The sequence below is a fragment of the Macrobrachium nipponense genome, chromosome 2 (assembly GCF_015104395.2).
Source record: "Macrobrachium nipponense isolate FS-2020 chromosome 2, ASM1510439v2, whole genome shotgun sequence".
NCBI classification, from domain to species: domain Eukaryota; kingdom Metazoa; phylum Arthropoda; class Malacostraca; order Decapoda; family Palaemonidae; genus Macrobrachium; species Macrobrachium nipponense.
In genome coordinates, this window is record NC_087201.1 from 103,933,720 (window position 1) to 103,956,219 (window position 22,500).

Sequence of the window (22,500 nt, forward strand, 5' to 3'; positions counted from 1 at the left end):
ATCACTAAGCACTAACGGATTACCTGGATATGAATGCATCGCAGTCAGATGTGAAAAGGGCCGTTCGTTTAATTCTATATAGTAAAGTCTGTATTATCAATACCATTACTCGATAGAACCATGTGAAAAAAAGAAGAGAAGAAGGCAGGTAATATGATGATAAAAGTAACAAATATAATATCTATACAATAATAAATACAAATATGTTGCAAACAACTCCTTTCCAGATTAAATCAATGGGTTGTGTAGGGCATTTGACTGACGTTAGTAGACGACTGGCGTGGGAAGGACAATGTCAACAAATTCATGATGGGAGGAAGATTAACGGACATAACTTGCGTCTACGGACCGGAATGGGAATATGTGTCTATGTCATCCGCTGCAAAATTAATACACATATTTTCGTCTTGAATCACTATTATATATAGTTTGTGGTGTGTATTTACGTATGCATGGAACACTAAGAAAGAGAAACACCGGACTGAAAGAACTCTCTCAGTTATGCTATAAGAAAAACTATGGTTAAAGAGTATAAAACCACTGAATGCAAAGGTCATTGAGTTTGAGATGGCCTTCAGATGAGGAACAGCTGTCTTGAATTAACCAGGTCCTGGAATAACTAAAGATAATCTTCAAGGAGTGTGTCTGTTCTTCCTAGTGACCTCGAAAACTATGAATTAGACTCTAATACCTGTCGGTTTTTTTTTACATTTTATTTTTCGCCCCCTTCTCACCACCCCCACCCCCACCTCCTCTTATTAGGTCTGAACTTGGATTGAAAGGGCATCGGGAGTTCCATTATTTATCTCAGTAACCTCAAAAACTATGGATTAGACACTAATATCTCTATTTTTTGGCTATTTTTACATGTCACCACCTTCCCACCCCCTTTTCAGGCGGGTTCCCCTTTCATATTGGGGCTGAACATGGACTTAAAAGGGCTTCAGGAGTACCACTATTCATCTCAGCAACCTCAAAATCTATGGATTAGACACTAATATCTATCACCTTCAGTTTATTTCTACATGTCACCCACTTCCCAGCCCCTTATCACCTACTTCTTATTGGAGCTGAACTTGGTCTTCAAGGGCACAGGGAGTTTCACTATTCATCTCAGCGACCTCAAAAACTATAGATTAGACACTACCTGTATTTTTTGGTTACTTTCACATATATCACGTTCCTACCCCCCTTCTCAACCTACTTCCTATCAGGGCTGAACTTAGACTTGAAGGGTACAGAGAGTGTCACTATTCATTTCAGTGACCTCGAAAACTGTGAATGAGACACTAATATCTGTCATTTTCAATTAATTTACATGTCACCCTCTTCCCATCCCCCCTTAAGGTGGTATGGCTTGATAACTATGTTTGCAGTAATGAAATCAGCAACAAGAGTGAATGTTTCAAATTGGAACCAAAGTGGCCTAAAAATAAGAAAGTTACTTTCTGGCAGGTAGAAATTATAACTTTTTAGGGGGGTTATATAACTATTTAGGGGGGTTATATAAGTTTTTAAGAAAATCTAATTAGCCTACATTCGAAACCTACGTTAGCTTATCTCTGTGCCAAATTTCATAATGACCAGTTCACTGGTGTACATGTACACTTGGAACAACCAGATAAACAATCAGACGCACTTGCCCATTTATATAATAGATTCAGAGTCCTTCCACTCCATCTTTTACTTTGTTTTACCCTACTCTATTCCTCCCGAAACTCCGAATTCACAGATCTCTCACAAGCCTATGGCTGTTGCATTACCAAGGAGACCATACGACCTTAAAACAGCGATTCACTCTTTCGTATATACCCCTCTTTACACATGTTCGCCGTCGCTTTCTGGACCTCTCTCTCACCCAGCCAACCCTCTTCAATCCCATCTTCTGTTATAAAACCAGTTCATCTAAACAATTTTCTCTTTTTCTCATTCACATTCATCACCAAAGTTTCATTCCCATAAAAGTGATTGGGTTCGACAACCACTTTCAAGCCTTTTGTAGGGATCCTGACTCCTTCCTTAGTTTACCCGTGTATGTTCTGTCATTCTACCTTCATGTATTTCTCTCGAATATTACTTTTATTTTATCCCCCACTCGCCCCCCCCCTTTTTTTTAGTAAAACACCTTTATTCATCTTCCATGTGTTCATTTAACCTTATCTTTCTCTCGCTTCAGTGTTTTTTCCCCCTCTACTTGCATATCCTTTCCAATGATTTCCAAGCCTCTGCTGCTGTTGTCTATACTAAAACCAAGTAACGCAGTATTACCAGCAATTATCAAATATTCCTTGTTTATACACAACATCTCTGCTTATCGTATGAATTTGCTGCTTAGTCCTATTTCCCTCTCTCTGACTTATCTCATCCCTCCATTCATGAAAAATCTGAGCATTCACTGAGAGAAAAAAACTCACCAGGCACTCTTCGATCTACTTATTCTAAAGCAATTTTCTCCTTTCATCACAAAATTATTACATCGTTCTTACAAAGTATTTTATACACCTTACATTCCTCACATCACTTCCAGATCAGTTCATTCGTAGACTTTTTTCTAGACCCTTACCTAACACAATGTTTCCTTTAAATCAAACTTCTCGCACTGGAGTTTATGTCCATAACTCCTTCGGTTTATATGGATAAACATTTTTGTGAGTCTATGTGTACGTACAAATAATACGCAAAGGAATATGAAACACCCTTACAGAATTATTGCTTCCATTAATTAGAGCATTTGGCAGTTTCGTTGCATTTAAGTAGTGCGGAATATACCGAATCATTTCTCTACCTAATGAAAGGCGCCTCTCCGAAACGCCTCCAAAAGTATTGTGAGGAGATTTTGATGCAGGAACAAACTCAGCTGGATATTATTTAAAAATTCATTTTTTTACTATTATCAGAATAATACAGTAAACATATATTACGAAAACTAAAACATGAACATATATGCATGTATGTGAGTGTGTGTATATATTATATATATATATATATATATATATATATATTATATATATATATATATATATATATATATGTATGTATAATAAAGATATATGTTTATACACACACACACACACATATATATATATGTGTGTGTGTGTGTGCGTGTGTGTATGTATGAACATATATCTGTATACGAATGCATATGTGAGTGCAAATGTTCATACATGAAATTATATTCTGGGCTTTTTGCTTCCGTGAATAAGGTATATAAATGACGTCATCCCCTGTATACTAAGAAGCTGATTACGAGAGACCAAAGAACACTTGATCATGTCCTTTGATGAGAATCTGATCTAGTGAACAAAAATCCATTTCGTTTGTTCCTGGAAATACCGATACGTTCACATTACACCAAAAGGAGCGCAACAGACCAAATGAGTAGCTAGTTACCACATCTAACAGGAAAAGTCTCTTGTAACTTTACCCTTTATCCACTTTGGCTTCTGTACTCTTTTGAATTATCCTTTATATGATGATGAAAAAGTTCGATATAATGTCAGACCGTTTCGCCTAAGAAGTGTGACTCTCCCGAGCAGTGAAAATATACATAGATGGCTGCTACTTTAATGCTTTAAATACTGAATTACGGATGAACCCATTGTGCAGGCAACTTCCACAATATCAGACGCTTTATGCACCTACCCTACCAGCTCATATGTAGCGCTTCGAACTCCTCTACTCACACTGAACCATTTACCTTTACCTCACAAAGACATTCTGGCGCCCTGGATGTCGAGGACCTTCCTTTGCATAAATAACATCTTCCACGACACTCATTCGGCGTTCATAAGGTCTCGCTCTTTTCTTCCCTCCAGTTTCTTCTGAATTGTACCCTCTTTTCACCATCCTATCATCCTCTATTCTTTCCACAAAACGTACAAAAGTTTAGAACAATATTTCACTTTGAATACAAAATTATTTGGAATTTTTCACTATTTCAAAAGTAATTCTAAAAACCGCATAAAAAATGGAAAAATATGAAACATAAAATAAGCTTACAAAATATTTCAGTATAGTCATACTGAAATATTTTGTAAGATTATTTTATGTTTCAATCCACGTAAACGAAACATCTCAACATATTCCGATCCATCTTTTCATCCACAATAAGTTACTTCATAAAAAAATTGTTTCTCTCCCTCTGACCCCTTCTTATGTCACATACGCTACACAAACAGTTCTTTTCTGCAACGTCAACCTTTATTCATTTATTTGTATTTCAAAACCAACGCTTCAATCTAACCTTACCATACAATGTTTCCCCTCTGCCTTTGCTTCATCTGTTCTGAACCTACATCTCCACCTGTCATATGCTTCCATCTTTTACTATTCGTAATTATCACTAAAAAATGATACTGTCATTCTATCTTTACTTGTAATAGAAAATCTTATCCATAATTTTTTTTAATCAAAAGTAAAGACGGAATTTGATATAATTTTTCATTAAAAATATAGGTAGAATATTATTTACGCAGTTTACCATAGCAGAATTGATAAAACTATGTAACTGTGATTTTGCCTTTATTTTTAATTTTTAAAAATTGCTACAATAGCAGAGGAAAATGTTATATGATAACACAGCCACGGGGGTAGGGGGAGCCCGCCCAAATTAGTGCCGGTGCTAAACCCGGGTGAATTGGAGGGGTTGTATATAGTGTCGAGTATTGCTACATTAACTCTGGGTCATACTTAAATGCAAACTTAACTGTCTTGTTATTGTTGGTAACAACTATCCTTTAGGACGATATTTCTAATCCGTTGGCTTTATTCTGCTTTCATGTATTGAGGTTTGTTATCATTGTAAAGAACATAATAAGTTCCTTATTCCATTTCTGTAAATGCATGACAGTGTAGGACGTCGTGTGAGCAGATAAACATGAAACAAAAAATTTCACTATGCAAACGCTTACAATGATTTTGCAAACGGAATCATTTTCATGAACTGTGCATGGTGACATGAGCTATCAGGGTACACTAGTTGTCATCACAGATGTTAAATGGAGCATGAGTTTGATACCAGCTGTTAATGGCAAAATTATTAATACCTAAATGCTGCTAATTTCGCCCGAATTATAAATGAACAGCACAACTAACTGTGACGCTGTACCAAGGCCGGAAAGGTGATGGGCTTATTCTTCTTGAAGATGTAAAGATCAAGCGGGAATTATATAATACCTACTGGCTGAAAGATCAGACTAGGAGCAAATTATCCCATACCAGAAAACGATTTTGTATAAGAAAAGGATGTTACAAGGACAGCCAATTGTTTTTTTTTTTTTTTTTTTTTCATGGAGCCAATTTTTTTCTTACATGTGCATGCTTTGCCAAGCAAGTCCCCCAAAATTTTTTAATCATGTAGAATCTTACTATAAATGTGATCCACTGATCCAAGTTGAGTTAACATGAATAAATAACTGAAAGAATTTACTACTAAATCCAGAAGAAATTCGAGGTAAAAATACAAAACTTCACAAAGAATGTAGGAAAAGTTACACACACATAGAGTTCAGCATAAAAAGGATCTAAGTGGAAAGTAGAATGAGTTTCAGTTTCAGAGGGATAAAGCTGGTTTAAAGCTGGTCAGCAATAACAATTAACTATAAGGTCCTGTGCTACAAAAGAGTATGTATGTATGTATGTATGTATGTATGTATATATATATATATATATATATATATATATATATATATATATATATATATATATATATATATATTTGGCACTTCTAAAAGGGAAGAGATTGTGTATATAAACATATAATATATAAATACTAATATAATATAACCCCATGGACGGTTTTGTTAATATACATATATATATATACCACACCAAGTTATATAAATATATAATATTAATAGATATAGATAATAGATATATAATGATATAATAAGGTAGTGTACCTTGATCTGCATTTTTGACTTTGCCTATGCAGTCCACGTATTCATATTGATATCAGAATTCTACACATACATTAAATGACTAACATGAAGTAACTCACATCAGAAACGACAGACGTAGAGTATTCTGGAAGGTCATAATGCCAGCCGTTGTCACAGGGGATGACCTTAGCGTCGGGCGGAGGCCCCAGAATCCCTCCTCCGTCGAGATACCTGCTGCTACTCATGTACTGGCTGAAGTTGTAGTCATACCTCTGGCAGCTGCTGTATTCCCCCGAGACGTCGTCGTACGGTATGCTGAAAAAAATATAAGAAAATGAAAATGTCATTATTTCATTTTAGCAAAAGAAGGAGGGTCGTTTCGATCGATGAAAAAAAGGCACGCACCGTGGCAAAAACATACATAAACTCACTGTATACAAATAAAACATATATACATACATACACACACACACGCACACACACACACACACACACATATATATATATATATATATATATATATATATATATATATATATATATATATATATATATATAATATGATTTTCTGGTATTTCTTGGAAACATTTTTTCCACAGAAAATCGTGAAATTCAAACATAAGAGATTGGTTAACTCTTTCCAAACAAGGATTCGAACTTAAAGTCAGTTTAATATATATATATATACTCTTAATTGCTAAATTAAGTATAAAGTTCTCTGCAAAAATCTTTCACATCACTACTGAGGTAGAAGGCCACAAACGATGCCAAATTCTTCCATATTTGATGCTATATGAGATTTCCTGGATATTAGGGTACTTGAGGTACAATGCCTCCTCCACAGAATCCAGTCAGCACTTTGTGTGTCTCTCCTGCTTTCTCCCGATACACCACCTTCCCGTCCAGCATTTTCTCACGGACACAAGCGCTCTAGTCATTCTTTTCTCCAGTGATAACTTTTCTTCCTACTTCGCCGTATCCCCAGTTCTCAACATTCCAGCCTTTCTAATTGCACATTCGTATGTTATACAAACAATGCATCGTTGCAGTTTCACATATTTTTATTTCATTCTTATTCAGTATCACAGCACTCAGGGTTCATGAACAAACTTCTTGTATGAAACTTTGGCAGAGACCTCTGTCCTTCCCTCGCTGCCTTTTCAATCCGTGAATCCTCTTCCCTCTTTCTGCCAACATCGGTTACTATGGCTCTAAAAACTTATATTGTTCATGCAAAGTTTTTTCCACTTATCGATTTTAGAATACAAGTCTGTTTTCCTTGCTTCCATTATCCTCTTAACCTCGCTCTCCCTAACATTCCCTGCTGGCTTTCGAACACTCCCTCCATCCTCTGCTGCATTTCCTTTCCACAAGAACCAATAACACTGCTACACCTTCCTACTTACCACCATCATCACACATTTCACTTCATTTACGATCCTTTTCTTATCCCGCAACTGTGCAACTATTTTTCCTGACCTTTCTCTAATATCTCTCTCGTCATTCCATCTATAAAAATATAAAGGAGCCAAGGAGGCAAAAGTCTTTTTTGACAGAGTAGTATGGTATTACATATACGGGTATTTTACGTTTTACACACACACACACACACACACACATATATATATATATATATATATATATATATATATATATATATATATATATATATATATACACAAGCCCACAGCGGTCAGGGACATGAATTTCAGGATTCCAAAGAATAAGGTGTTCATTAGGAAGAAGTAAAGGGAAATACAGAAAGAAGAGATCCCACTTATTAAGAAAATTAATTAATAAATTGGTAAATAGATAAAAATATATCAAAATGCAAGAAGAATAGTATTAGGTTAGTAAAGCATTGCATTTTAGCTTGAACTACTGAAGGCACATTTACTGCACATTGTTGTTGCTTTTCAGTAAATTGTGAATATGAAAGATCTCTGTTGAAATACAACTTATGAAAAAGTGACAAACAAGAGACCATCCGCCGATGGTCCGGGTCATAACTGCTACTATTAGGATACAGAAACCTACCTACCGAACCACCCTATCTGAAAAGAGAAAAATCTCTGGCAGAAGCGGACATCCATCCACACCTGACAACAGTATTCCAGTAAAGGAAGTACAAATGACCTACAACAGGTTGCATTGATTTTATCACTGTTATAAATATATGAGGCCTTACGAACAATACCTAACTTTCGTGCGACATTTGCTGAAACTTTCATTGGATGTTTCTCAGAAGTTAGATGCGAGTCATAAGTTACACCTAGAATAGTTAAAGCTTCAAACCAGCAAAGTTCCATCCACCTGAAGGGAAGTATGGTGTGAGAAATCTGTACGAGATCTGCTAATCAATAGCGTTTTCGTGTTACTGAAGATCAGCCTCATACCCCACTGACTACATCGTTTCCTGATCCGGCCTATGTCCCAACCGAGGCTGAGGGCAGCTTCGTTTCTTACAAGTGGAGCCTACTACACCCACAAGTGTTGCATCCTCGGCATATTGAATAATCTTGTTTTCTAGGCCAACAACCAAATCACTGGTATACACTAAATATAACAGTGGAACAAGAACACTGCCCTAGGGAACTTCAGGTTTTGGTTTACATATATAAATGCACTTCTTACCCTTGAAGAGGGTGACCACGGGAGACTTTTATTGAATTATATAATTAGTCTCACGTTCTGTACAATGGGTGCTCAATGACGAGGTTTGGTTTTCTTTTTAGTCACCTTTATCTGTACTGACTTTATACTATTCACAAACATGAAGCAACAATCATCAAATATCCAATTTAGTCTACCTCGGAAATAATGCCGAAGGTGAATTGTAACTGGTAAATGTTTGGTCACCTGGTAGATTCGATCCCCAGACAGCGACAAACTCCGACTTTAGTGACACGTACTATACCATTCGGCTGTCAAGAGAGGAATGTAAGTTGATGCCAACTCTGCCATACATATACCCGTCGAATGCAGGTATTTGTACTTACACGGATTGGTACATTTGAAACATTTTTCACATTCACAAACATTACGCTACAAATGTCGTTTAATATCCAATTAGCTGTACCTCGGAAATAATACCGAAGGGAAATTGAAATTGACAAATCTATCCATCTGTCAATATATACAGATAGCCAAACAGATAGATAGTGTGTATATGTGCGTTCCACTAACTCATATAATATTTCGGCTAATACCAAGAGGCCAAGCAGAACTTTCTCTGGGGCCACCCGAATAACTATTGTTATATTATTTTTCTCTCTTTCGGACTCTGCGTTGACGCATTGTCCCAGAGGACAATTGCTTTCTTCACCTCCCTCTCTCTTAAAAACTCTGAAATATTTTCTTCCATTTTCGTTTTGTTTGCTCCTCTGTTTGCATCTCGTTGTGTTGCTGATATGCTGCCATGTTTTTCATTTGAGGCAATTCACTATATTTTAGACGGATATGAATTTTAAGAATTTGAATATTAACAACGACATTAGAAAATCAACACGATTAAGAAAAATAATAATCACACAAAGTTTCAACATATAATAACTGGTTAGTGCCACCAAATCATATTTCCACAACACAATGATGCATTTTAAAGTGAGGTTGCTGATGCACGCATTCTAAGGAACATTAACCCATGCCAAATCCTCTTACTAACAAGAGCACTGAATTATTACAGAACTAAACCGGATTTTGTGGGTAATACAAAGATGAGCAGACTCGTCTGTTTACTAAAAAAAATCTCAGTTCACATGAAGAGTAAATTGCTGATGATTTTTCACACACACAATATGTGTATGTATACAAGCTTTACGGTGTAGTGAATACATTCTTACTGCAACCTAGCATGTGCTATGATGCTATGAGCGTATATGTATATGTATACATAAATATATATATATTTATATAAATAATATTTTAATATATATATATAATATATATATATCTATATATTAGGGGGGGGAGGAGAATATATACTATAATATATATACAGAGAGAGAGCGAGAGATAGATAGAGGAGAGAGAGGAGAGAGAGAGGAAGAGGCGTTTCCCCTAATAAGTATCAGGTCTTGAGAAAAATAAGATAACAGTTTTGCCTTGTTCATCCTATAAGCGCTAATCTATAGGGTAAATACGCGGTGCCAAGTTTTCCTTCTTCCTCTTAAGACTTTCCAACTGTACACGCTTCCATCAACATACAGCTGCCTTCCTTTGAAGGTGACCAAAATAACTCGGTACCCTTTCCTCCGTCCTTTAACCTATATCGACCCTTTTATCACTTCATCTTGTGTATTTAATTGTCTCACCACTTTAACTTTCAAGCAGATCAAAAGACATCCTTCTACATACATACATATATATATATACATATATATATATATATATATATATATATATATATATATATATATATATATATATTCATATATAATGCATAAATACTGGATGGACGTCATCTTCATTTTACTTAGCTGGAGGTAATTCAGTGCGCATCTGGCGTAGATGTTCTTCCGGTTTCCTCTTCTCGTATCTCATGAAGGAAGCTGCTTTGAGCTCTTCATGAGATCAAAGACAGTCATGAGAAGAACATCAGGGACGTGGAGAGCCCTTTTAGGCTAAAGTGGAAAAAACTGAGACTCAAAGGAAGCGCCAAAGAATGGGAACCCTATGGTGGGATGGGCAGAGGACCACTGGAGGTCGGTGGGATTTCGGAAAAACTGTTTCGCTGTTTGAACAGACTCAAGTTGTCAATGGTGTTTTTACAGTTCGCCATTGGCTTCGGGTCATAGGCCAGTAGACGCAATAATTTTTTGCTTCTTTCTCACTCTTATATATGAAATTTTTCCTCTCAAGATGACATGCAAATATTAACAACCATGACAGCTAGTGTTAACAATCATTTCCTCACTTCATAGATTAACACTATTTCACGCAGTCATAAATTAGTGTTTCGAAGACTTTCAGCTCACGAAAAAGAAAATTGCGTCCATCCAGTCCCTAATTCCCATTTCATATTTTCTGTAAAGCTCGAGGGAGTAATAATTAAGAACTCGGCAACCTTCTGCCCTCTTTTAGTGCCAAAATATGCCTTTCGGGCCAGTAATGAAAACAATTATTTATCCAGGGAGCAGTTTCCCACAAGCTGGAATACGTGCTTGCCAAACTTAGCAGCGACAACAAACAGTCTCCCAGGCTCAGATTAAAATACCGAGATGCTTTCTTGAGACATTCGTCTACGTTCAGCGCGGAGCTATTTCATATTCTCTTGCAATTATTCATATCAGGATCGCGCATCATACCAGTAATGGCAGGTGTGATGGCTTACATGAATGGAAATAATTTAGTCAACATTCGTTGGCAACTTGATCACATACGTCATTAAAGTACTACACCATGAACGAGAATAATAATTTAATATCTACTGGACTCTTAAATGAGTACGAGAGAGAGAGAGAGAGAGAGAGAGAGAGAGAGAGAGAGAGAGAGAGAGAGAGAAGGGGGGAATAAATAATGTAATTATTTGGTTTTATAATTTATATCATAAGAAATTAAACTAACTATGAGGATTTAGAAAGGTAACAGAGTATAACTCTGCTAGAATCTTTTTAATTACTTTACTATAATTAAAGCTGAAGCTGTAATTTTTATATTTATATCCTTCTTGCACAAATAAACATCTTTGAATGCTCAGGATGAGTCATATTGGTCATTATAATTATTGGTTCCTAGCTCTTATAAGATATCGTTAACTGGGAATGATTTTAGGAGTACATATTATTATTATTATTAATATTACTATCATTATTATTACTGAAGAAGCCGTATGGGTTCAGCTTGATTCGCAAGGTCCCTCAGAACAGACTGCTCACTTTTAATGATTGTAGTGAAAGGAGGAATCAAAATGAAATAAAAACGAAAATTAGAGCAAATAAATAAGAGAAAGCTACATGTAAATGTATCCATGATTTACTAGAGCATTTTCACACAGCCAATAACTCCTTTCCAGCTCCATATGCTAAATTCATATTCAGTTTAACCTTGCCTTAGGTTCCATTTCTTTCTGGATTCTCCTTACATCACACTTTCTTGCGTTTCCTAGAAAAAGACGTTCACAAACTAAATTCAAATTTAGCTTCAGCGTCAGCGCAGCTTATGTACGTAGTTTAGAGTACAAGTATAATACGAGCCAGCTGGGTAGTCAAAACTGCAACTTGAAGACACTCGAATATTTATGAAGAAGATCTCTCACAAAGGATCATCCATCCTCTTAGTAACCGGCACCTCTCTCTCTCTCTCTCTCTCTCTCTCTCTGAGGATGTGTTACTCAGTGATATAACTGCCTGTCTTTAGAAGTTTCTATTTACTTACTACTTGGGCCTATACCTTGGCGCTTTCCTCTCTCTCATCATCTCTGCTTCTGTCCTCCTCATCGCTCTCTCGTCTCTCTCTCTCTCTCTCCTTTTAAGATTGTTGCTTTAGTTACATTACCCAACATTTTTGACATTTTATCTTTCACCACTTCTCAGCTCCCATTCCTTTTGTGGCTGAACTTGGACTTGAAGGGCATCAGGAGTATCACTATTCATCTCAGCAACCTCGAAACTATGGACGAGACACTAACATCTGTCGTTTTCAGTTATCTTTATTTTCATCGCTTTCTCACCCCCTCACCACACCCCCCACCTTTGGTGCCACCCTGTATTCTTTCCCTGATGCTAAGTTATATGTATACCAAATTTGGTTGAAATTGCTCAATGCATGTAAAAGTGTATGTGGCATAAACACACACATATATCTATTTGTATATATAGATGTATCGCTATTAAAAAGAAAATGTTGTTACTTAGATTTAGACAAAAATTCAGTCCTTAATACGTTGAATAAGTACCTGCACACACACCCACTCACACAAACGAGAGAGAGAGAGAGAGAGAGAGAGAGAGAGAGAGAGAGAGAGAGAGAGCGTAGCTTTCCCCAAGTTGAAATCAGCTTCCGAATCCAACGTTAAGTAGCATCACTGTGAAACGTAGAATGTCACAGATGAATATTCCAGAGCCCTCCAGAGTGCTGATCTCTTTGATATTCCACCCCAAGAATGCTCATCTGCGCTCTTGACACGCTCATTATGCAAGTCAATTACGTATTTTTGCTTCAAACGGCCCATTATCTGTTTATCTAAGTTCCTAAGTCATGTGTTATCGTAACAGCCTCATCCCACGGAATGACTCAGGATTGAGAATAATGAGGAGGTGGACTGACTGCCATTAAGGGTTATTAGTTAAATGTTCAAAGGAATGGGAACTTCATACAGCCTGTGTAACACTATGTATGCTACCGTAAACGTACAGGCCCAAACTGTCCTCGTATCTTTGGGTTGTATGAAATGTTCTCTCTGGCCGGATTAAATTGTTTTTAAGACTGGATTCACTTTGCATTCCAAGATGATGACCATAGTTGTGACGACAGGTTTCATAGATCAATAAATAATCCAAATAAACTGCCTTTTACGTCATGACTTTTAGTTATCTTCCGATGGAAACTTGACTCCTTAAATAGAGTATGAAGACAGTCCAAAAGCTGCCATTTTCACGGGGAATCATAGGACGCCTCTTGAAGGGGTACAGATGATAAGACTTGGATAAAATTGTAGGAGCCTTCATTTTGTTTAATCGTGGGTCACTGTGAAAAGTCCACCCATACGTAATATTAAAAGTAAAAATGAACATTTATGTATATATGAGCAAGGTTTTTATTAAAATACAAAAATTATTAAAAATGGGGGCTTTCGACCAGTAGCACGACGGTCCTCTTCAGCTAACTCTGAAGAGGAGGAAAAATGATTTAAAATGGGAGCTTTCGACCGTTTACACGAGGGTCCTCTTCGGCTAACTCTGAAGAGGACCGTCATGCAAACGTTCGAAAGCTCACATTTTTAATGATTTTTGTACTTTATTAAGAGGCACAGCCTAGCTCATATACATGACTGGATTTTTACCTATTATTCCGATCACAATGTAGTGACGCACCATAGATACGTGGTATTATTTATCAGCAATATCGGGGTTAAAATGCTTCAAGAGAGAAAGTTTTAACGAACCAGGTATTATGAAAAATAGCTTCGGTCGATCTATTTGTAAGGTAAATAAATTGCTAAATAAGGACTTAATGGGTAAAATGCTTTTAATGACAAAATGTGATAAAGAATACTTGATAGGAATAGCATGGTTCTGTACAACATTTGAAAATAAAGAAAGATAACCTGCGAGCCTCAAAAAATAATCATGTAAAGGAGCGAAATAACAGGCTTACTGATAATTAATGCAAGACGAAAGGAAAATTTTCCACCGAAAGGAAATATAAAGAAGACATGTTTCTTTGCTATAGTTATCAAGTTGGTGAAAAGCTTTCATTAAGGTGAAGACTGACATGTATGGAGGGAATGATGAGACGCCTACTTCATAGAAAGAAACTCTTGTACTCATTATACACGAACCAAAGAGTATAGAGAGACTGTGCTACAAAAGTGGAACAGGAAGGACTGGAAACACAAGGCATGCGCAGTTCTCACTGGCTGCAATAAGATGGAAAAGCAGAATGGGTAATTAGAGAAAGGAAAGAAAGGGGCATGTTAGGGTCGAAGGCGAGCCAACTATCACTGAAGCAATAAAGCTTCCAGCTGTATGCAGTAAGAGGAAGAGAGTCTATGATTAGAATTCATTCATCTTAGTAAACTACTTTCATTATTAACCACCCACAGCTCAGAATACTCTCTTAGTACATTAGCATTCTCTGAAAACAGCCCTTAGTATGAAACTCAGACCTTTGTTGAAAGATATCTGTAAGAAAACATAACCATTCATATGCACACACACACCTCATTTTCTATGCCTCGGAAATTCAAGCAGTCCCCATGACTCCTTCCCAGTATTTTACATACTTATCGTCTACTCTTTTCATCTCCATGTCTTTGAGGTTGTTCATTTTGCATTGTATGCTCATTTCACAAAGAACGTAAAATATATACATATATATATATATATATATATATATATATATATATATTATATATATAATATATATTATGGACATGAGAAATTTGAAACAGTAGAGTGAAACATATTTTGCTTTAACTCTAAGGCGTTTTCAAATATGAAGACAATGCTTTACATAGAAGCAAAAGATCTTACATTCCGATGTTTCAGTTTCATCTAGGCTGCACGTATGTATGTACGTATGTAATAATATATATATACAATCCTAGATGAAACTGGAACATCACAGTGTAAGAGTCTTATGCTTCTATTTCAAAGCACTGTCTACAAATTTGAAAATGCCTTAGAATTAAAGCAAAACTTGTTGCACTTAATTGTTTCAAATTTAGCTAATAAAAATTAACTGTACACGATTAAACCTACATCACTACTGACACAAAGCCACCCCACAGCAGCTGGATGGAAGAAGCTTTAAAACAATTATCCTCACCTTAGATTTTTGATGACCTCTGAAGAGAGTTCTTTATCATCGAGGTCCGGCACCCTGCACCAGTGTTCCGGTGTGAAGGCCATGAAAAGCTGATTGTAGGCGTGGAAACCGCAGGGCATCGTCCCCGGCAGAAGGAGGAACCAAAGAACCAGCTTCTGGTAGGTGCCATACTCGCCCAGGTCTGGCAGGATCTCGTCGAAGTCCATGAGGGTCGGGAGACAGGTGCTGTTGGAGGGAAACTGCGTTCAGGTCATGACTGATAATTGCAAATGCCGTGAAGAGAGGTAGAAGGTTGTAGTAAGTGTAGGTGTATGTGCGTGATTTGAGAGAGCATTAATATCTTCTAGTTTGTCTCATGTAATGGTATTTTAACCGTTAATTTAGGAAAATAAGAAAATATCGTTGCTTCTGACATAATATTGATCTGCCAATTAGCTATCAATATCGAAAGCTTTATTTTACAACATACGATTACTCCGCTACTCTTATCGTGAATCGGGCGAGCAAACAAAAAAGACGCATTGTTGCGATATGCAAGGATTCCAAAAAGCTGCGGAGAGATAAATAAGGAACAAATGACGTGCCATTTTTTTAACACACAAGGAAGAATTCTGTCATAAACCTTTTTTTATTGCACTTCAATATTTAATGGCGTGGAAAAAAAACATACTGACCCTATGAAATTTATATGGTTACCGCACGTATTATTTTGCCTTCCAACTGTCTCACGCGTTTAAAGAGTATTTGCTCAACATTCCAGCTGCTGCGTAAACTATTTCATGACACGTTTTTAAACAAAACGTGAGATCGTCAAATACTTTTGTGATCGCTCGTGCTTAGTTTGGAAATGAATTACAGGATAAAATGGATTGCATTCATTGCAATGTTTACTTTTAATGACAATGGCCATTAACACGGCCATCAATCATGGCCGATTGCTTCACTTTCGTATATTTATCGGGACTGAATACAATGTTTTTGAAAATAGAAATATATTTGAAAATTCACGACGCGATTGTTTTAGTAAAGCAACATGAAACTTTAAAGACAGTATTTAGCAGTCTTTCAATATATTTCCGACGAAATGGCAATGAACAGATAACTTTTCTATCATCTTAAGGATTCTAACGCCAAGACTTTTTTCCCTTTGACAAATCCTTGATAGGACCTCAATTGGATCCTACGCTGGTTTATGTTTGGAAGTTGTTTGCAAAAATCCCTATCACAATCTCTCATTTAATAAGCCATTATTTCAATCACAGGCCTCATCAATACCTCAAACTGCTCAATGAATTCACTATGATAGGAACATTATACCTTATATCAAATACTGACTTATTTAACACTTCTGCTCAAGACGTGGGTGTGTCATCACCCAAGAATATTATTTAAAAAAAATATTCGAGCATCCGCAGAAGTGTCGGTTTCTTTGACTTGATAAAATACATATTGAAAACCAATTATTTTTTTTCATAAGAAAATTTGACCAATTACTGTTTAATCCCTGTCGACTAAATTACAAGAAATGCTGTTTAATTCCACTATTACGACAAACGTTTCAGTATCTTCCAGCAAACACTCTGTACAGCTTTGGAGCAAAAAATCGATAATCTTGATCATGTAAGAGCTGCTTGCTCCTACTTTGACCGGCAAATATCTTGTCCCAACAAGGATTTCATCTTTGTTGGCACAGGATCTTTGTCAGCTATAAATATCTTGTCTGGCACAGGATCTTTGTCAGCTATAAATACCTTGTCCTTATGCAGTAAACATTTTATTCTTAACCATGAAAAATCCATTTCTGAAAATCAAATATTTTTTGCCTTTATGGAAGCATCCCGAATAATGAACATAAAGCAGCAGCACATTCCAGAGTGACACTTGATGACAGCCAAACGATCATTTTGACACGGAATAAAAACTCGCACCCTTTACCCGAAAAATGTTTTTTCCCGGTGAGTATCCAGCAACTGGAAAGTCTTCAACGTGAACTGTTAGAGTGAGACTGATTCAATTTGCTGTGCTATAACTACTCAAGCCTTGATATACAGATAACATGACAAAGAATCGGGATGAATTAAGGTTCATAAGAAATAATGTAAAGGGAATGTTTGTTTTCATCTGATGCTAAATATTCTATTCTGGATAACAAACATTTAAAAACTGCGCATCAAACAGAGCTAACATTTTATCCCCGCCTTCCAGTATTATGGCCTTGTTTACAAACATTTAATCAAAGAATAGGAAACTGCTCCCCCTGATGGAAAACATTCCATGTCTGTTCTATAATTCAATTCAGATCCAATTACCATAACAACCATCTTTAGAAGAAGAAATTAATGAAGATCTGGTATAATTCTAGGAATGGAATGGAATGGAAGACTCCCTTTGTCGCGACAATTGATCTTCTGGTCTTCTCCCTATGGACCTCCAATCAGCTATTGAATTCAAAGCCTCTACAGGTCTAATGAGAGAGAGAGAGAGAGAGAGAGAGAGAGAGAGAGAGAGAGAGAGAGAGAGAGAGAAGATTGGAGTTTTTGCACGCACAGCAGGAAAAAGGATTCGTTATTTTGTACATTTATTTTCTTATCATTTATTCATTTTTGTTGCAATAATAAGCTTCTTACTATTATTTCATCAATATGTATTAAGAACTTACATGATATCGATTTCTTTGCTCCTTGTTACACAGAAAACTTCTTGTTATCATACTCTGTCGTTCATTATAATTCAGACTAAAGTGTGCCCACAGTTCAGTTTCCACTACAAAAATAAATCAAATATAAATATGTACCGGTGTGACTACAAGAAGCATCATCGACGCTGTTTTGACGGTAGGAAAAATCTTTCCTTCGTCTCTGTGTCAATACTTCTCACCTTCGGTACTGGTTTGATCCTGTGTTCTGGATTTGTTGCATGTTGATTAACAAGATGCATACCTTCCTCTTTGGGCCTTTGCAACGGAGATGAAAGCTTTTGTCTGCCAGCCTCCACTTTCATTTTTATTTCCTTCCGCCAGTCTCCGTCTTATTTTATTCTTTCGTTTATGATACTTTCCCCCACCTATTTATCAGTCATGTCCCTTATAATATTCTCAGTTATGCCTAATTTTAATAAAACTAATTTTGAGAAAAGGAAATGAGCGACAGGGGGAAATATGAGCAAAACTGTTGGTATTCTTTTCACAGGCATTCGAAAACCTAAGCCTTCACTGTGACTGCTCACTGTAACTTTTCCAAAGGAGCTGGAGAAAGGGACTATGATATAGTGAGGTTCTGTTTTAATTATTTATTTTCTTTCTTTAGGCAAAAAGACGGAGACAATCATATCTTGCCAAATAAAACTTGATCAAAGCCTTTTCAACACCTGTTAGGGAGAATTAGAGGAAATGAATCCAGGCTTCAGCACCGAGGGGCCTCAGCGGAGACTACAAAACTCAAGAAGAACGACGTGAATGTCATCTTCCGACTGCATCGCCTGAAGGGACAGAAGTCATTATATTCCTCATCAATTCGTGCACCGTAAATAATCTCCTCGCCCTCGATTACTCTTTGCAGGCAAAGACTGGTTTATGAACGTCAATAACAACCACTCTATTGAATTAATTAATTTCCGCGTCTTTGTCCCGGGCCATGGGAGAACCAAGCTTGAAAAGATTTTGCTGGGATTCCGGCTTTGTGGCCGACGGAAATGACGGATTATTTTGGCTCCTGGATCGATACAGTGACAGAGAACAGAGGAAGAGCCGCATAATGAGCCGCTAGTTCTGATTAGCTGTTTCAGAGCAATAATCAAAATTACACTTATGGAGGGGAAATGTGAGATTATGCAGGGGTGACGAGTATACGTATCTGTAGACAAAATCAGTGAAACAGCAGAATGAAATAAACTGACAAAGCTCATTTTTAACATGAATTCCAAGGCTACAGGGTCAAATTCAACGTGAATAAAGTGGTACTGACAGGGAGAAAGAGCTTTTTATGTTGAATGATGCAACTTTAATCATGCGTCTTCGTTCTTTGGTGGACTTGACTTGCTGAGGGCGTGGCACTGAAATGATTCTAGACGTGGCTGTGGAATGATTATTAACAGTAGATATAATTACCTTGATCAACTATTTCAACTAGTACTCATTTCAAAGAAATTTTCTAGCACTGAACTTAAAGTGATTTTATGATACAGTCTGTGTGTTTAGCTGCAAATGAGGCTTGACGTGGTATTCGAAGTACCGGAGCTTTATTTTGGGTTGACGTGAAAATCCAAAATCGAGTATAAAAGGTACTCAGTGAAAGTTAAGCATCTGAGCTGTCACTATAAAATATTCTTGACTGTCTGTGCGGAAAAACAACTCACTAATCTTCCTATTAGCACCAGCAGTGTGCCTCCTCTCGGCTTTAGTCTCTGTACCTGCGAGTGAAAGAAAGATTCCGGGACTCTCGAGGTCAACGGGCCAATGTCAAAGAGATGCAAAGATTTTTGGCAATTGATCTTTAGGGATGGAAGAGTCTTACAACGATTTGCTTTGAGTTTCTGCGCTTGATTGAACACATTTTAAATCTATATTAAGAGATAACTGGAGAATGCAAAGACACCAATAACAAAATAGAATAAAACAGGATAAACTGTGAAAATGGAAATCATAGACACACAAGCTGACTGTAAGTTTGGAAGTCATTCCCGATGATATCTTTCGCTAGCTTCATTGTGTGAATGAGCGCTCGTGTCGAAAAACAACAATAATAATACTTGGGTCGCCTTTTGCAGTGCCTAGTCATAACTTCCACATTGATCCCAAGAAGTGACTGATGAGAACGTCATACAATAATGGTGTCTCAATTCCGATTTTTTTTCTTTTTCTTTTTTGTGAGGAAGCATGAATTTTAACACAACTGTTCTTTCTATATTTCATTTTTCATACATTTTCATACATTTGGACCTTGGTTTTAGTTCGTTTCCTTTTTAGAAAACAATCAAGTCCTCAATATCTCTCAAAATTAAATAACGCTTCCTGGAGCACGAGAATGAGCGAATTTCTATTTTTGCTGCATATGGCACCCTTGCTTCCTTCTTTCTCTTACTCTCTCTCTTCTTTCCATTTTCCTTTCTAACTCTTCGAATCTTTCCGTCCTAACATACCATCCCTTCCAAGTCCCTCTTCCTCCCCGAAATCAATACCTTTATCGAATCAAGCACTGGAGTAGCTTGCATTCCGTCCGCTTGAGCCCTTGGAAAAGGTCTTATGCCCGAAACGACTTTTCCGACCCACTTCCCATTCATACCTAACGCAAAAATTCTGTTGAAGAACGCTGCGTGAATGGAAGCTTTTTTCTTCAGACGCGCAATCTGGTCTCGGCCCAAACTGCAACATTCAGCAAAGGGGCCAGACAGTTGTCGTGAACTGATGGCTTCAGTTTGTCATAAATGGGAATTATCTCATCTTAACTCTCTCTCTCTCTCACATATACAAACCCCGAGAGAGAGAGAGAGAGAGAGAGAGAGAGAAGGGTTATCTCATCTTCACTCTCTCTCTCTCTCTCACACACATACAAACCCCAGGAGAGAGAGAGGGGGGGGGAGGAGGGGGGTTATCTCATCTTCACTCTCTCACACCATACAAACCCAGAGAGAGAGAGGTGGGGGCGGGGTTTACTCATCTTCACTCTCTCTCTCTCACACTCATGCAAACCCCGAAAGAGAGAGGGGGGGGGGTTTATCTCATCTTCACTCTCTCACACATACGTACAAACCAACCCGAGAGAGAGAGAGGATAGAGGGGTAACCTCATTTTCACTCTCTCTCTCACACATACAAACCTCGAGAGAGAGAGAGAGGCGACAGAGAGAGAGATGGCGAGGAAGAGAGGAGAGAGGGTTGGGTTATTCTCATCCGTACTTCTTCACCCATACATACAAACCCAGAGAAAAGAGAGAAGTTATCTCATCTTCACTCTCTCTCAAACATACAAACCCAGAGAGAGAGAGAGAGAGAGAGAGAGAGAGAGAGAGAGCCAAGTACTCCAGCATCACAATTCGGTCTTCCGGAATCCAAAGCCCAATTTTAACAAGCGCATCTAACCAATAAGTCGAGTATTACGGGATACAATTTCTTATCCAAATAAAGACGCACCATCAAAGGAGCACAAAACCAACAGCCAGTTTCATTTCTCCAATTAAATGAAGGAATTCGACTCTCTCACAGAAATTCCCAAATCTGCTTCAGTAGAACAAAGACATTAGATAAATTACCAATCCGTACAGAATCCACCTGGAATACTGGAATGCGTGATTATATTCCTAACCATGGCAAGCCGATTCCCTTAAAAAAAGGGCAAATCCCCTTCGGCCTCAATTCCATCCCAAATGAAAGTAATATTGCCATTGTAACTGAGACTCATCCGCCTTCATTCGTATCTGTGCCATCCTCCTCTACCTGTTACGTTTATCTATATTTTTCTCTTGGTTCTATTATTCCTTGTCATCTCTCTCTCTCTCTCTCTCTCTCCCCTCGATCAGAATCGTTTCACAATCGAAGTAGAGCAGAAAATGAATTTATGAAGCCTCAGTTATTCAGTTAATTCGTTTAGTTTTTATTTGTTTACTTCCGCTTTCCTATGTTTAAGTTTGTTTTCATTTACCTACTGCCTTGTCTACTTACCTGCATGTGTTCTATCTACTTGCAAACTTAAGGTTTACACCTACTGTCATACAATTTGATTTCATTTTAACTAGAGTTCTTCTTCTCACGGAAAGTAAAAACCCTATCACACGTATTAGACTACAATCGTAAACAGTGCTATGCTCCCTGAATCTTATGTAAGTAATAGTGTTAACAACAAAGTTATTCGATAAAATAATTATATTCCTCGTGGCTAACTTAGGAAAGGCAACCCAGCGTCTGGCTCGCTCCAAGCCAGATGAGAACCGGAGCGATATCTAAGAAAAAGAAAGAAAGAAAAAAAAAAACTCTGAAAGAAGGCAACGAACAATCTTCCTCTTGAATGGTGGATTATACCGACTTGCATTGTTGCTTGTGTGTGCTATTTATTTATTTATTTATTTATTGGTTATTTTTCCTCAATTCAATTGCTGCTGTTTTTATCTCTTCTCTCTTATGTGCAATCTATACCTCAGGA

The 22,500-nt window shown here is 37.2% G+C and overlaps 1 protein-coding gene across 8 annotated transcripts in view; it reads right to left on the bottom strand.

The window, feature by feature from the left end:
* The window catches only part of LOC135220877 (beta-alanine transporter-like), a 361,428-nt gene that overhangs the window by 27,063 nt on the left and 311,865 nt on the right, over positions 1-22,500 (bottom strand). For 7 of the 8 annotated variants that reach the window (XM_064258478.1, XM_064258479.1, XM_064258484.1 and 4 more), the window contains 2 exons: positions 15,369-15,593; positions 5,999-6,194 (listed from right to left, as the gene is read on the bottom strand). In XM_064258478.1, the coding sequence (XP_064114548.1) occupies positions 5,999-6,194; positions 15,369-15,574 (402 nt within the window). In that variant the 5' untranslated portion in view covers positions 15,575-15,593. Of the gene's footprint in view, positions 1-5,998; positions 6,195-15,368; positions 15,608-22,500 lie in introns of all 8 variants that reach the window. The other variant, XM_064258481.1, reaches the window with a different exon arrangement.